At 39.9% G+C, this 18400-nt stretch overlaps 1 protein-coding gene across 1 annotated transcript in view; it reads left to right on the top strand.

The window, feature by feature from the left end:
- The first annotated feature begins 423 nt into the window (after nt 1-423).
- NRG1 (neuregulin 1) overlaps nt 424-18400 on the top strand; it is a 125473-nt gene continuing 107496 nt past the window's right edge. Inside the window, exon 1 of the mRNA XM_063920007.1 lies at nt 424-1085. Coding sequence (XP_063776077.1) covers nt 989-1085 — 97 coding nt within the window. The 5' untranslated portion in view covers nt 424-988. The remainder of the gene's footprint in view (nt 1086-18400) is intronic.

Here is an 18400-nt window from a genome sequence, read left to right as displayed (position 1 = left end):
CACCAAAGTATTATTACTGTGAAGGCAGGTGATTTAGTAAAATTAATATTTCAAGTGGAAAAGTCCTGTTACTACTATGCTCTGAGATTTGTAACACTATACAGAAGTTGAAATGTAGTGTAAAAGCTTAATGAAAATAGACACATAACAGCAATCCTGTTTCATCTTGTCACAGTTTCTGCTCTTAAAAAGCCAGTGGCAGCAGTTTGCAAAGGCTTAAACGTCACTAGAGACAAAGGAATCCTGCATGCTTTTGCTGATAGTAAAAAGTAAATGATTAGCGACCTCTGGGGGGAGAGTTGCATACATACATCTATCAGTTGTACAGAAAAAGGGCTAGGCAGCCACACTGTGTTGCTCCACCTTCATAAGTGGGTGGTAGAAGTTAACAAAACTAGGAGAAGCTCATTATAGAATGGTAGAGAGAAAGTTTTCTCCAGAGTAACGCAGAAGCAGAACTTGGGGCAAGGAGAACAACCTCTGTTCCAATGGAAAGTGTAAATTAGATACAAGAGGCTAAAAAGAAGCAGGAAGTATTTTGTTGTGTTTTTGTACAATTGTTATTTTTATTCATCATTATAATTATTTTTTTTATCTTTTTTTGTAACTTAAGTGTCAACACGTTTTAATATTTTCATAGCCTGGATGAAGACAGGTTGGAACAATTCCTGGATATCCATTGCTGATTCTTTGTACTTTATTCTTTTGGTCTGACTTTTTTTTTTTTTTTTTTTTTTAATACTTTACAAATCTGCTGGAGCTAATTTGTACGAGTGTGTCTGCAAAGAGGAGCGGCTAAGTGAGAGCGTGAGGGCACTGTCAGAGCAGCCAGAGGATCAGGAGGGTGCTACTGGGGTCAGGCTGCACAGCTCTTGGTCAGCTACAGTGCTGTCAGGTCCTCTCTAGCAGCAGATAGAGGAAAAGCCATAAGGACACGCTGGATCATATATTCCAAGCGTTTCAATCAAGAAGTCTCCAGTCACTCGCAATGTCTGAGAAAAAAAAGGAAGGAAAGGGGAAAAAGGGAAAAGGAAAGAAAAACAAGGCAAATGAGAAGAAGCCAGCACTCACAGATGTTGTGCCAAGTGAGTTGATCACGTTTTGTATGGAATCATGTACACTGAATTAAGAGTCTTTAACGTGTTGTATGTTTATTAATGTGTAATGTTCTCTGCTTTAACTGAGCTAGACTGAGACACTGCAATAATGCGTTGTATGCTTACAGATTAAAATATCATGTATATATATATATAATTTTAAAAATCAGATGAGGCTGGTTGTTGCAATGTGCTGCTGGGATTACCAGGTCATTACTGTGACAGTTCCCTGCTTACATGCAGCACTGCCGGCTACTTCCCTGCTAGGTTACAGCTCCATCTGCTTCCCTAAACTGCCCTCTAGTGATGAAATGACAGATCGGTGCTGGGAACAAGGGGATTCCCTTGTTCTTATAAACCAGGCTTGGTGCAGCATGTACTAATAGTGTCATAGGATATTGGCCAGGTGGCTGCTGGTGACGTCAGTGGCAATTACCTTCTCACTGCGCTGCGACACCTCTGGCTGCTATGTAGTCACTGTGCGCGTCTGACAATTACCTGTAACGCTGTCACACTTTCACTTTGTTTAAAGGGAAATCGCAAAAAACGCCTTTTTGGAAATGAAACGTGATATGAAGATGATTATGCTGGCATATGTTTCATGTCTGTTTGTGATACATAAATGATACAGTGATAATATGTGGTGTGTCACATAATGTTTTATTCTATATAAATTCTGTTTGTTTTTAACCTCTGTGAGCCTTCAGAGGCAGCACAACGCTATGTTTGTACTTAGAGATTATGGTTTAATTACTTATTGTCAGGTAGGTGTATTCACAATTGTGTAGCACATAACCCATAAGTGTTTGTGCTTTCTCTCAGTGTGAGCAAGTGTGAAATACTAGACACTTTGATTCTAGCACTCAGTAGTTTAACAGTTGGTATGCAGATGGCTGATTACACCTAATTTAGTTTAGTAAGTGTGCTATGTTCCACTAATGGTGATTTTGTATTTAGCGCCTTACTTTACCTTACATGTGACTTGTGTTATAGAAGGTGTCTGAGAGACGTCACTATATTATTGCGTATTGAGAGATGACATTTACTTGCACCAAAAAATCTTTATCATTAAAAAAAGAGAGGTTCCAGAGGCAATCCTATGTTTTAATCTCTTCTCTCAACAGAAAAGGCAGAACTCTGTTTAATAGTGTTGCCAACTGCGCCTAACTTCCAGGAATACCCTTGGGTTTTTACTGATATGTCCCTCGAAGGGCTCTCCTTGTTTTATTTTCATATAAAGCACCTGTACTGCATTATTTCTCATATTATGCATACTGGAGGAAACTGTTACTTTCTGAAATTCTAATGCTGTGATTGCTGTAAATTGCTATTTATTAAAGGGGGCTATTTAAATTACATTATGACAGTGTGTAGTGGACATGTTGCTACTTGCTAGGGAGTTTTGTGACCATGTGTCTTCATAATTAGCACACGGTGACGTACTTATGTGTACCTGCCAAGCTGCAAAGGGCCCCTGGGAAAATAGTTTTCTATTGTAATTTTATTGAATCTCGTGTCACAGAATGAAAGGAAATTCTTTGAATACTAATAGGAGTATTGACTTTCTCGAATACAGTAATTTTACCTGGCCATATTGGTTATGGCTATAGTAACAGTTGCTTAAGCATGTAATAAAATGTTGGTCTTCTGTACATTGGTCTATTTTCATGCGTAACGCATAGAGCCACAGAATTACTGATATTTTGTACCAGTAACAACCCACAAAAACCTTGAGGTTCATCTATTCACGAAACAGTGAACAGAGTGGTGAAGTGAGCCAGTGGAGAAGTTTCCTGTGACAATCAATCAGCTGCTATGTATAATTTTTTAGAATGCACTTAATAAATGTTACTTCAAGGCTGATTAGTTGCCATGGGCAATTTCTCCACTGGCACACTTCTCCATTCTATTCCTTGTTTCATGCATAGATCCCATTGTGTGAGACTCCAGTGCTTGATTGAATCTCTGCCAGAATAACAAGTAAGTGCTTTCTAAAGTTACTTACTTGTGAATCCCAAATGCATTTTTAATATACCCTGCCCCTTGATACTGTACATAATTTTGATGCTGCTCATTTCATCTTTCTATCTGCATTGTATTAAAGCTTCATTTTTGTTTAATCGTATTGCATTTGGTGTCTAAGGGCAGAGTTTAAATGACTGCAGCTATTGGATATTGGACAGCACAGCAGGTCAGTTGGTTCTGCATTTGTTTTTTGGCCATCAACAGTCTTTTGAATTTAGGACATCACACCATAGTGTCTTTTCCCAAGTGTTTATATGAGAGGTTTTGCCGTACAGTTTTTCCCCTTCTTCCTGAAGGTAAAGTGACTGCTCTGCTGCATTAGCTTATCAGAATTATCTGTCTTCAAGTTCTTGTCAGGACTGAAATCAGGACAAAACATGAGTTGACGCCTCCAGGGCTGACATTCCAGTGGACAATGACCTGCTTACCAAACATAAGGGATACATTCTAATTGTTCTTTTTTCTTAAAGAAGTAGTAGGATTTGTATATGGCAGATTAGAATCATTGGTTCTTTATCTACTATGTTTGCATTTTGATCCCATAGTGTTGTTATGTCTAATTAGAATTCCTTTTGTGGTCTTTCAGAAATCCATTGCCTCAAGGTACAATTTCATTCATTCCTGCCCTTTGTTTTCCTTTTATTTACCTGTTAGACTGCAGATATTTTTTATTCAACATGTGTGATGTATAGTCTTCTTCCTGTGAGTACTACAGGAGTACGTAGTATTCATTTGTTATGCATAATAACCTTCTATTCCAGTCAGTGGCTTATGGCGCCCATGTATGAGGCAGCTATCCGAGCAATTCCCTGTCCTGCCGATAACTGGATTGGGCATGGGAAAATTCAACATGCGATTTGCCAATTACAACCAAAAAGTGATTGGAATAGGCGAGTCAGGGATTTTCAACATGCTGCATTTTGCTGATCATCGATGTCCGCCAATCAGCATTGGCAGAATGGGGCATCACCGCTCAGGTGTATGGCCTGCTTTTCTCATGGACACGCAGTGGAATAACTGAAAGAAGACTACATGACAATTCACTTATTCTTGGAACACAGTTCCTATAGGAATGTGTAATTACATGTACTATGCCTTATCAGTTATACACCCATCCTTTGCTTTAGGGTGGGTGGGACACTGTCTGCCCATCATAGAAGAGAGAATTCTTGGGCTCCATGACTGCAATAGAAATCAAGTTGGTGATAATACCTCACACTTATCACTATGGTAGTTATCTCTATCTTGACGTCAGGAAGGAATGTTTCCATCCTCTGTGGCTGCATTGATTTATCGTTTACCTGATCAATAGGCATAAGATACAACAAGTGGTGAAAGTAATATTCATATGCAGCCCTACTGTGCAACTTTTCAGAGTAAAAACTCTCCGTTTATTCATTAATCTTTTTTACTTAATCATATTCATTACTCTCGTGATCTTGCCACAAAGAATTACTCAAGAACTTGAGCAGAACAGGAAAGCTTATTTAAATGATCCATAGCAATAAATCATATCAGTTTTCATCAGTCTTTACAATCGTGCAGAGATAGAAGTGGAGAGTGTTCTGACCTAGATGTAGGGGTCCCACATTACACTTAGAGTAGGTAAAGATCAAGGACAAAAGTTAATTACATGTAAAAAAAATGCATATTTTAGCTAATTTGCTATATGTGAACTATTGCCCAATGAGAAAATTGTTGATAGAAGTATGAGCGTATTGTTTGTGGTAACAACGTCCTGCGGGACACTGGTCAGCGCATTACGGCTCGCACTGCGCATGTCTTACTCAGGACAGACCTTGTAGGGTTATTACATAGATAAAGGTGAACATAATTACTTTTACTATGTAATGATCATATGGATTACACATTGTACACACCTGTAACAGCATAAACTGCTTATAGATCTGTAGCTAGTTGCAGAGCTGTAACTAGACATTTTGGTGCCCCTCCCCCATATTTTAGAAACAGGAACATAAGACGATCTCTGGCACCCAGTAAAAGCACTTACTATGATTCCATATGTTATGCACTTCATTTTGCCATTTAGTTACATTATCCTTTATTTAAATGATACATTTCTTAGCAGTCATACCCAGTACTTTAAGTCACATCCTCCTTTAGTTAAAGCACACATTTCAAAATAGTGTCATACCCGGGATTCAAACCCATAACCTTCCATATTGTAGCCAGCCACCTTACTCATGGAGTTATTTGCTCCTGCATGGGAAGTATGAGAATATTTTAAAATGTGTGCCTTAAATGTAGGAGTATGTGACTGAAGGTGCTTTGGGTAGTGAGGGCGAGATGAGGACAGGTAACCAGGTGATCCTGGGATTAAAGAGGAGGAAGCTGCATGTGAGATTGATTAAAACAGAAAATTGACAGGTGCTGCAGAATAGTGCCCTTTGCCTTGCAGTGCCCTGTGTGGTGGCACATGTTGCATCACCTTAGTTACGGCCCTGGCTGGTTGCATCGTAATATCAGTAACACATATACCATAGTCATATATGAGAGACACCCACACCGCCTTATAATTTTCAAATGTCAAAGGATTTAAAACAGTGGCAAATCTCTGTTCACAGTGAGTTTAGGACCCTTCCATTGCCTGTGCAGGGTTTCACAGAGCTTGGCATTTGCAGTTTTAAAAAGGAAAATGTTCACAGTAATGTGGGGAAGCACTCATATTGTGGCGTAATATATAAGCATTACTTGCTGTATAGATCAACCAGCTATACATTTTAAAGTAGGCTAGGCTTTAACAGGTATATTTGCAACTTGAAAATGTCTGCAATTAGCAAGGGGCTTATGTTAGCAAAAAATAAATAAATTGGGTTATGGTAAAAAAAAAACATTTTTTTTTAAAGCGGTAGCCCTTATTTCTTCCATATTAACAGATTGTAGTCTTAAACTTCTAAACTGCGCCTAGCCAATTGAATTGAAAGCATTGACTTGCCTGACAGTTCTTATTGTATGTCAAATGCTTGTAGCTGGCCTTCAGTTCATAAGTTCTAGGATTTACTGCCATTCATGTCTGGGGTTCATTGACCATAGAGATGCATTGTGTGGTCTGTGTATATCCGCTTTCAGTGAGTTAGGAAGCAAGGGCTACTTAACTAACAGACTGATATGCTTTGTCAAAAAGCCAAAAGGGAAATACTATGCTCTATAAACTCAAATTTATTTACTGATAAATGACCTTGTAAAAATGTTGTCAATAGCAATTTATCCATTTATCAGCTAAAGCTAATTCTACGCTACTTCCTGTGTTAGTGCAGTACCATTAGCTGTTAATCGTTGTTTAGTAATAACCTATTGAAGCATGTGCTAGAAATAAATGTTGTAGGAAATAAAATTATTACTGTTATAAAACTATTTACAATACACATTTGTGTGCCAAATAATGATTTTTAGGTTCTCCTTATAAAACATACATAAAATTTACAAATGTGTCTTCCCTCATTGTTGCTGGCAGTGACATTAGGCAACTCTTCTAGTCGCGCGTAGTCCTGAGCGCGTTTACTAATACCGAACATCTTTCCCCCCAAAATTGCATCTTATTAGCATCGCTATTCAATGAAGATACACAAGCAGGCTACAATGATTAAAATTTTACATGGCAAGTGTATATTCTGTGTGTTACTGCAGCTGTATCTGTATACGAAATGCTACATTACAGTGTTTTCCACAATAGCATTTTGTGTGCATATACAGCTGCATTCGCACCCAGAATATACTCATGCCGCATATCATATTAAGGGAAAAAAGACACTCGGCATTGGTTGAGTTGAATAAGAGTTGGTGCCTCTTATTCTTATTCTTATTCAAATTATTGCGTGGGGAGGACAGACCAGGGAGGACGCATCTGTACATAAGTATATTAGAACTTGTTAGCCCTGATCTTCCTGGTTGTTTCACAGAAATGCGCATCTCTCACAATAAGTAGCATCCACCCCCCTGATTATGGTCATAAAATGTAAAAATAGCATTGACGTTAAAAAGAAACATCTAACAGGTTTCAAAGTAAAATTGTTACCATCTAATTAAGTCCTTTGAAGTACTTAACTGCTAATGCTAGCCGATAAAAGTATTGGAGAGCCAATTACTTCTATTACTTGGGGTTTTTTTCGTTTCAAAAGAAACATAAAAAAGCTCACTGTAGCAACTTCAAAAATATTTCAGTATACATTGTATACAGAAGGATGGAAATAAGGCGGCACTCAGGAGACTTGTACGTGGTGAAACCAACAGGTGCTTTTATCAATTATCAAGTATACATTGTATATAAATAAAATATATTTTATATATATATATATATATATATATATATATATATATATGTAAATAAGAGTATGGTATATCTGCTTTTACAGTGATTATTGCCCACATGTATTTGCTTTCTGTAAGATACACATTTCCATCTTGTGCGTGAAAGTTATGTACTGTGCACAGATGTTTCCGTATCATTAACGTACGTTCCATTATGATTGGAGAGCTAGACCAAGAGAGGATCAGGGTCAGAGCAAGCTCAGGCCGTGTACACAAAGGTCATGCACATATAATAGCAGCACAATTAGAAATGGACACATCCGCAGTTACTCTTTTAAGTTTGTTTTGGGGGGGTTTGGTGCAACTATATACAGTGATGTCTGGCTACTTCTGATTGGTTGCATGTTGTCCCGTTGATAATACTTAAATCATTGGAGACTATTATATAAATTTGCCGCTGACTATTCACATTTTTTAATAGACTGACATTATTTAATAGACACATTTATTGGCACTTCAGCCCAAACAATAGAGAGATATCCAGGGACATTGAGTGGAGGTGAGCGGGTACTAATAGGGGCCCAGACCAGGTGGAGGGTCTCAGGTCAGCTACTGAGGATGGACAAATGTCCCCTTTTGCAGTAGACTGTCCCAAACTCACAGGAAGACAGGCACAGTAGAGGATGGTGAGGTGCGTTGTTTCTATATTGGCAGCTTCCCCACAGTAGATGACCAGAGTTGCCAGTGGACCATCAGGGCAATGGAGTGGGAAGCCCCTGAAAGTTCCAAGAGGGTCCAGGAAGACACAGACATACAGGGTGGTGTTTGAGGATCTGGAGCATACAGGAGTGGTTGAATGGTCAGGGGTCCCATAACAAACACCAAAAGGCTCAGCAGACAGGATCACCAACCCCCACCACTGGAGCACCCCTGTGTCAGGTATAGTCATTTGTCACATGCTGGGTGACCACGCCTACCCAGATTTAGCCATGCCCACCATACCCTGGCCCATCTGCGCTCTTAAAGGCCCTTAAAATAGCTTTGTAAATGGTCCAAAAGAGAAATCATTAGGGGGTATGTATAATATGGTTCACTACATGGTTCACTAAATCGAGATGTAACAGCTACATACAGTTATTATTACTCTATTTATGATGTAACTGAATGTGAAATGGTACATTGAAAAAGCATTAGTATTTATTTTTATCCATGTTCTCTGGTTTGTTTTCAGTGAAAAACCACATTCATGGAACAATAATATCTCTTCAAATTCAATTACATTTTGAGAACGACAGGATTACTTTGTACCGAATTATGTATGAAATACTGTACTTTTCTTATATAACATAGCATTGAAAATGAAAGCCAATATCCATAAATGCAACAACTTACACACCAAATTCAGCTATTTTAGTCCAAGCGAGGGTCAAAACACTGTGGGTTCAAAATGGCTGTCAGTCTCTGGCAAAATAAGTCACATGTTGACCTGAGTTGCCAAAAATAGCCAAAGGAGTGAGTTATCTGATGACTGTAACCTGCCAGTGTGTATGGTCTTCACCCTACCACACTTATTGGTCAGCTTGTTCAAACTGAAGCACTGAATTACTGGATATGCCCATGTATGGTTTATCTGTTTATCTGAATTCCTTATGTGTTTGCTGCCATCTTGTGGCCCACATTATTTTACATGATTTGTTTTATAGGTATCAGATTTTAATCACAATAGTTTTTTCTATTCTCTGACAGATAACTAGTCTATGACTGGCATATGAAATGTTTGTGTGGAATGGAAAGTAAGACAACTTTTCCCCCTGTGTCCTTCTGGGCTAAAGAATTAAATGCTAGCATAAAAACTAAGTTTATGAGGCCGCTGGTGTCTATAGTTTCTTTATGACTTAATCCCTGGAGAGGAACATTATTTCCCACTACAAATGATGTAGAACAAATCAGTTTTATCTTGCTTGTCCCAGCTCCATAACTTTTTTTTATCTTCATTCCGTATGGTACTTAAGGAGATTGCAAGTACAGGTGGTGGAAAAACTGAGAGCTAGTATTACAAATTGCTGAAAACTGACAGCAGGATCTTTACATGACATCATGAATCTACTATGCTAAATAAAAAAAGTTTTCACAAAAAAAGAACACTGGTATTTTTGGCTTTCACCCTAGGACACCAGCAGAGTAATTTTTGGCTTTACTTTAGAATTGCACGGTACTTATTGTGTGATGATCATGGTGTACAGTAACCAGTGACCATAGTTTTTCCAGCTTTCTGAACAGCTTACATGATTGATTAATGGATTGAATAAAAGGTTTACAGATACTGTATGACCCACTTCTACAAATGTAGCTTATGACTCCAGTTGTAAGATGTTTAAGCTTGGTTGGAATCAATCACTGTGCAATTTTAAGATAAGGTCATTTTGTAAACACAAGATAATTGTTAGCATTTATTTATATAACCTAACACAACATTTCCCACAGTATACTGTACCTGCAGTAAAACTAAGCAGGGGCCGTTATATTACACTAGTTACCAGCCTGTCAAAATGATGGAACAACATATCAGTGATGTCAGCACTGGCGACTGTGTGCGCCCGAACGGAGCAACACTTTAATTGTTCCGTTGGGTGCCATCTAGTGGTCGCGCCTGACAGAAACAACAATGGAATAGCTCCGTCAGGCACACAGAAGAGACAGCTGCCGGTGCTAGCAATTGAATCCTCTCCTTAGAGTTAGGTGGGGTGTGTTTAAACTGAAATCTTAATTGCAGTGTAAAAATAAAGCTAACATTTGTGGGCTGCATGTAAAAGCAGTCAGTTTTTACCCTGCACAGAAAAAATATAAATGCATTTGCTCCCCTTGCATTGCAACATGGCTTGTTTAAGACACACAGTTACTTGCTTTTTTTGCTATACTTATACCCCTTTCAGACCGCTGTCCGCAGCCCGGCATATTGCCAGGTTGGTGACGTCAGCGGTGACGCGGTGGGGGTGGCGCTTGGAGATCACATGATCTCCAAGCGACGCCCATCCACGTACAGTGAACAGGAAATAGGTCACATCGACCTGGCTCCCGTTCACACTGCACAGCAAGCCGGGTTGAACACGAGTTCAACCCTGCTCGCTACCTGAGATGGAATACCATGTTGCTCGACCCGGTATTTCAACCCTGGCACCTTTCAGACCACACATGAACACGGATAATCCGCGTTCATGTGCCAATAACCCGTGTTCATAGCTTGCGGTCTGAAAGGGGTATTACAAACATGAATCAGGACCAATGTTCCTGATGGCCGAGTGGTGACTTACCTTCTAAGTCACCACCTAAAAAGGGCGTTCCCTCTTTCAAATGGTTGCTCCCCTTAACATGGGATGATTTGTGAGCTCTAAATAATATACCCACGATCCTACGGCAATTAATAATGGAGCTGAAAGGTAAGCAGGAGAAACCCTTGTAAAGAATGGCCTGATACTTAATTTCTACAAAAGTAGGTGAAATTGTTAATTTTCAGCTACTTTTGGAGGTAGTAAGGGATAATGAATAGACTCATTAATTAGCCACATTTTGCATATTTTTCTTCTTGTCAAAAGGTGAGCATTGAGATAATTAAAAATAGTTTAAATATGAAATGGGTTATGTTAACTGACAGGAAATTCCCCCATTACTGCCATTTTTATATCAAGATTACATGTTGTGTGTATCAATTAAAACAGGAGCAGCAGTATGTCGGGATATGGTCGTTAGGTCGACAGTCATTAGGTCGGCCACTGAAAGTCGACATGCATTAGGTGGACATGGTCAATAGGTCGACATGGTCATTAGGTCACCATGTACTAGGTCGACAGGTCAAAAGGTCGACATGAGTTTTTTTAAAAAAAATCTTCATTTTTTGGATTTTTTTCATACTTAACGATCCATGTGGACTACGATTGGAACGGTAACCTGCCCAAAGGATGGCGAGCGAAGCGAGCCATGCAAGGGGACACGGTGCACTAATTGGGGTTCCCTGTCACTTTTTACGAAGAAAACAACGCCAAAAAAAGTTAAAAAAACCATGTCAACCTTTTGACCTGTCAACCTAGTACATGTCGACCTAATGACCATGTCGACCTATTGTCCCTGTTGACCTAATGCATGTCGGCCTTCCATGGTCAACCCAATGACTGTCGACATAAGTTGTGTCTACCCAACGACCCATACCCAGTATGTCACATACAGCATTCTGTAGGTTCCAGAGTCTGGTTAGGCTTGAAAAGAGCACTAGCTTAAAGCAAGTCAGAGACTAGTATGTAAATAGCACTTTATTGCTAATTGTACAGTAATAATGAACTTTCTGGACAGTTTTCATTTTGGTAACTATAAAGTTTTTTTTTTTTTTAAATAGTCCATGCTGTGCCTTTGTATCCACATCTAATTATATTTTGCGGCAATCTACTTTAGAATGTTTTATGATTTTGAAAATGTAAACAATACAAAGAAAACAATGAATTACAGTAACCCTGGTTCATGACGTTAGTTCATCACAATGTATTGTGTTATCACATTTGGAGTACAGGTGCTTAATAGGAGCTAAGTTGCTTTTAAAAAATCCCAGAAGATGCCAGGAGTGCTGGAAGCGTTAAGAAGTGTTACCGAATCAGTGTTTTGTTAGCATTCCTAAAGGAACAAGACTGAATATTGCTTTAACAGTGCTGATACTTTATCATGTTCCGGTATAGTACAGGAAAACAAAGCATGTGTCAGTAAAATGTGTGAGTTGTTCAAGCTGCTTCAAATATATGTCAGGGTTACACATCATTTCCCTCAGCCCTCATATTGTTTTACTACTATCTAGGTTTTCCACTTTCATTTATCATACTACTATACAGTGACGCTTAATGGACAAGAGGATGAAATATAAAAACATTCAAACAGCAGATACAGTATATTGCAAATATAATATACACATAAAGTTTCTCATAGTGTTACAAGAGGTGCAGAAAAATTGCCCTGCTTATTAGTATATATGGCCTGCCAAAGTTAGTAATGCACAGAAATACAAAAGAAGAAACACAGATGTGACCTCTACCCATATGGGAGTATTTTTCTATAGTCACATTGCTTTCTACCTGACTTCAGTTCAGTTGCAAGAGATGGATTTGCTGCAGCCATCCTAGAGCCAATCAACACATGGACCTTGTGTAATGGTAAAAAGTTTCAGAATTTGTCCTCAATAAAACAAACCTTTACTGTCTTTCTAGTCTCTGAATAGTATTGGTTGGACTGGAGCAGAAATGGGGACACTTACGGTCAATTTCTACCAGCCAAATGGGCACAATTTCTCTACAAGATGTGGAAATATATTAATCTATTACATTTGTAACATTTTTAACATTTTGTATCTGTAGTGCTCAAATACCACCAACTCATTACCATTACGGTTATCGTAGACCTACCAAAAGTTCCAAGTTTGGTGGGACAATCCCACTTTTCCAGACACTGTCCTGCCATCAAAGCAGCAAATTGATAGATGCAGCGTGCATGAACATGGCATTTAACCATTACAGATAGGGGGCTAGATGCATCATAACTTGGAAAGTGATAAAATGAAGAGTGAAAAAGTAACAGCCAATCAGCTCCTAACTGCCATTTTTCAAACACAGCCTGTGACATGGCAGGTAGGACCTGATTGGATGGTATCATTCTCCATTTTATCACTTTCCAAGCGATGATGCATCTAGCCCTTTGACTGGTGGCAGTCCAGCAGCTCAGGTGAGCGCATAGCATGTCTCCAGTGTGACAAAAATGGGGACATGATGCATGGCCAAACCCCCATGCTGCATGGTCACGCCCTCATAGCAGGAGGACACTCCCTTTAATGCGCGCAGAGTGCTGACCCCTACTTCCCAAATGTTTGGAGGTTTTATCGACATGTCAGAATGTGGACAAAGACAACGGGGACACCAATATGTAGGACACGGCAAGTTGACATGGCAGTAATGTGTTGTCAGCACCGCAACAATGTCGGCTTTAGAATATTAAACATGATATAAAGCATCATATTTAAAGTTGTAAAGCTGACACCACAGTTACAGTTCTTTGCATCGCATTACTACCATGTCGGAATGGTGGGTTCAACATAACACTATACCCTTTGTCATTTAGAACATTCTGAATGTCAACTAGCTAACTACACCCCCTTATGGCTCATACTGGAACTGCTTGAGATTTTGCAGCAGAATTTATTTACAAATTAAAAAAAAAAAAACATTACTGAACCATGGCTGCAATCCAAATCGAAAGTGATTTGGTCCATTTATTTTCCATACTCTCAAGTCTCTGTAAAATGATTCATTATATTTCAATGCTGCTGTGCTTGAGGATGTCGGGAGTGATTTCCCTAATACTTTCCAAACTGGAAGAGAAATACTTATTTTGTGGATTATTTCGCATTCACATATGAGTTTGAAGTATTTAATTAGAGTTTCTTCTTAATAAAATTATTAGTTTTCATCTCATGTATGCTATATGTTCATGGTAATATACCTTATGGTAGACACACAGCTTGTCTCTTGAAGCCCTGCTTGAATATGGTGGTCTTCACATGGAACTGATAATGAAGAAAACTTTCTCGGAGTTCCCAGAACTTTTTCATTTCACAGTTACCACAACAGCTGCTCACTTCAGACAGCTGCTGATCTTTATGCATTGATATGTGGGAGAGAAGCTATTTTTTTAGCACCTTACATATATTGAAATACTCTATGAGTTAATAACAGCTTAACAGCTCTGGAAACTGTCTGATTAGTGTTATTTCAAAGTGTTAAATCATTGGGCACTAGAGGGAAAATGGAATAGTGTAAATTGGCCATTTGTTCTTTTTCTGTTTTATTTGAAATTGTAATATGTCCAATTATATATAGAAAGTGTTAACATTAGTAGGAAGATAAAAGCTTACTTGGCTACCTGGTGCAGATAGTACCATTGTGCTATAAACTATTGCTCAGTAGCCAACTGTCTCTAATTAGCATACAAAATCAGAACACAGAATTATGTGACAACTTATGATTGTTTTTTTAAACGTTACACCTTGTACCAAACTTTTTCTTTACAATTTTTTTGTAAGTCATTGTAAAAATAACCAGTGTTGTCTTTATAAAAACATAATAGTTCCATCAGTATTTACCATCCCTGTATCTTACAATCATAAGCGCTGGAACAGGGTGCCAGTCAAAGTAGTGGGTCATGGGGCGCAGTGCAAACGCCATGTACAGTTAATATGGGCAGTGTCAGTAGATAATCCCCTTTCCAGCTGCTCGATCTCCTTCCTCCACACAGCCGTTCTCCGTCTGCCTCCAGGGCCCACCTCCCCCATACACCCACCAACCCCTACAGTGTGTGGCTAGTTACTGTGGGCTGGCTCCTCCCCTGGGGCCAGCCCTGTGTCTTTCTCATTTTCCACTTCATATGTTCCTCACCTCCCCGCCCCACGCTCCCCTTTGTCCTCCCACCCACTTCCCTTGCTGCACCCCCTGACCTCCCCCCATTTCCAACCAGGTTTAGCTGAAAATGTACCCTGCAAAGTCTCATTACCTTCCATGCACAGCCTCAGCCAGGGTGTGAGCTACAGTATGAGTGGATCCTGTGTCGCTTCTTCCTCTTAAAGTAACTCACATGTTACAGTTATGTTTTTGACGCATGTTTATTATCATTTTATGGGAAATCACCCCAAAAATCAGGATACTTAAAATGTAAGTATCCCCTGAAAGTATTACAGGTCCCAGTTTCCCATCGTAATAGTGATGGTGTTAGCCATTGCTAAGTATGTTGCTATGGGCTACATATGGCACAATTTACTGGGAGAGGGATTGCATGGATCCCTCCCTGGTAACAGTCACTGGTTCATGTGATGTCTAATGACCACGCATGAGCAGTAGGTCTGTGATGTGATCACTTTAGCTTAGACATTGCTGTCGGAGCACCTGTCCCTGGATGTGATTTTTAATACATCTGGGCAGAAATGAATTTCTCATTACCTGGTAATTCTAATTATTGAGTCTAAACCTCAAACAGTGAATAGGCCCATTAATGTTGTATTTTTCTTCTAATACACTATGCATTCCCCATAATGTCCTCTATGCTGTTTTTGCATAAATATGTGTGTGTGTGTGTGTGTGTGTGTGTGTGTGTGTGTGTGTGCGCACTGTGTACGCACACGCGATCCATAGGATTGCATGGGTGTGTACGCTCCCATGCACAGGTCACATGAGGGCCTGGTTGTAGATAGATATCTCTGTCATCAGGTAGGTGGTGTGTTGGGTAAGTCCAGGTGCCCCCAGAGGGGCTGACATTCAGCGATTTAGGGGTGCCAAAATGAAATTATATCTTGCCCCCTCCCCCAACCAAAAGCTTGTGGCGCCCTGCTTACAATAAAGATACCTACCAACTGTCCCAATTTAAGTGGGATAATAGCTATATTTTTTCCGCTGTGGGTAAGGCGGGTGTTATCTCCTGTTCACCACTGCTCTATTTAGCATGGAAATGAATGTATGTTTGCAGGGGATGATAGGTGGCTAGCATGTCACGAGTGCTAGGGACACCAGTGGGGTATGGCTGCGCCTCTTTTGTAATGCTCTCATGCCCTATCATAGTGCAAGCTTACAGAGCTTCCACCCATTATGACACAGGCCTGCCCACATTGTAATGCAGCCATGCTGCCACTGCAGTGCATCTACACTACTCCGATTTCTTAGATATGAAATATAGGGAGATATGTATACATAAGCTACTTCAGTTCTTGACATTTTGCTAACATACTGTATCTGCTGTAATCAAATCAGAGAATTTACCACCTAATACAGATGAAGCATGTTTAATTGCGAGGATCACCAGATTGCAATGCAGTAACTCCATTGTGTACCAGCTGAAGTACAGTTATTTTGAATGTTTTAAAGGGATGAACCTACCAATGCCTTATGTGTTGTCTGCCAAATTATTCTGATGCCATTTCTACAAGTTGCTAGTTATTGTTAGGAAAAACCAGTGACATGTCAAGGACACAGCTCCTATAGCAATACAGATGGATAGTTTACATATGTATTAATGCTATGTCAGCTTAATTTGTCATTTGCAATCAGTTGCAAATGTGGACATGTGTGTACAAAGGGAGGCCCTGTTATGATCACAACTGTTCAAATATATTTACATTCCATGTCCAGTGAGTAAAATATAACTACCAGGCACTAACCTTTAAAAAGTCAATTTGCTTATGAGAGGGCTTAGTAACTTATAGCTTCATTGCCCTTTTTTTTAACAATACAGTTCTTTATTCCCAATAATGTGAAAATTGCCATTTCAATTTTAATTTTGCCTGACCCAATGAGTATAAATTCTCTATATTGATAACAGACCTCGTCCTAGAGCAGTGGTTCTCAACCGCGGTCCTCAAGTACCACCAACAGTTCATGTTTTCCAGGTCTCCTCACAGGATTGCGAGTTAAATAATTTGCTGCACCTGTGGGTCTTTTAAAATGTGTCAGTGAGTAATGAATACACCTGTGCACCAGCTAGGTGACCTGGAAAACATGAACTGTTGGGGGTACTTGAGGAAAGAGGTTGAGAACCACTGTCCTAGAGCACCATGTATTTGACTGACCTTTTTGAGAATGATGAATTATTTTAAAACGTGCCTTTAGCGATAACTTAAATACTGGCCATACTTGGGTAGATCTGTTACCACACGTGCTGGACCAAACTGGAGTGGGACAGTGGTAAATGCTGGGCAGTCAAAGACATGTATCCACATTCCATTATCGCCTAAACAGATTTTTGGGCTATATCCAAAATAAAATGTTTGTAACTTCATTCTTTTTGAGCCATATGATCTACAGGGGCACAGACTTTGGGCAAGTTTTGCCTAAAATACGCAAAATAGCTGCCAAAATAGCCTGATGTGTGTGGCAACATTTAATAACATGTAGTTGTTATTAATGTTTTTTCGAAATTGGTATTTTTTGTGTGCAAATTATAGATTTATTAATCATATGATGCTTTTTTTGTCAAAATATATACCGTACTGTATGTTTTTGCACATGAAACAGTATAGTTATGTCCAGCATCCATTATATCACTGAAATGACAAATAAAACATTTTTTTAGATATGAGTAAACTCTGTTATGATCAACATCCACGTGTTTTTTTGATTTATCTTATAATAAAAAATATGTGCTTGAGATGCCATTTCTTCCAAAAGGCATAAAAAAAGTGTTAATTTTACGGGTTGGGATTGAAATACTCTGTGGTCAGGATGCCAGCGGTTAGAATACCGTCTATGGCATCCCAATGTCGAGAATCCCGACAGGGGAAGGTAAGTATACATACCTGTCCACAATGGTACCCTAACCCTCCCTTGTAGCAGCCTAAACCTAACCCCCCCCCCCCCCAGCCTAACTCTAACCCTCCCTGGTGGTGCTTGAACCTAACCATCCCACCCTACCCCGCAGCCTAACCCTCCGTGGGGATGCCTAAACCTACCCCCCCTCCCTGTATCCCAAACCTATCCCCCCCCTCCCCGCAGCCTAACCCTTCCCCTCCCCCCCACATCCTAAACATAAAAGACCTCCCTGGAGGGACGAATATTGGGTGTGGCCTAATGGAAAGGGGTGTGGCTTCACACGGATGATGCAATCGTGAGCCATGCCTCCAATTTTCGTCACAGTGGGGGCACGGCCAGCGCTTTGTGAGCCGCTGGTCATGCCCCCAGTCTCTCTGCCTCACTGGAATAGATACTGTGCGCATTCGCACAGCGTCTATTCACCGCTGCTCTGCTCTGAACTGAACAGCAGCAAGTGATCAGGAACCTCCCAACTGAACCCCACCCCCCCACCGCGGGACACTGCGGCCCGCGGGAGGGACAGCGGGACAGACCAAAAAAAATGGGACTATGCCGCGAAAATCGGGACAGTTGGGAGGTATGCTTAATGAAGTTGTTTTGTGCTATGCTGAACAGTGCTGTTGTCGTATTAGG

The sequence above is a fragment of the Pseudophryne corroboree genome, chromosome 1 (assembly GCF_028390025.1).
Source record: "Pseudophryne corroboree isolate aPseCor3 chromosome 1, aPseCor3.hap2, whole genome shotgun sequence".
Taxonomy (NCBI): domain Eukaryota; kingdom Metazoa; phylum Chordata; class Amphibia; order Anura; family Myobatrachidae; genus Pseudophryne; species Pseudophryne corroboree.
The sequence above is the reverse complement of the archived record's forward strand: the minus strand, read 5'-3'. Positions and strand labels throughout refer to the sequence as shown.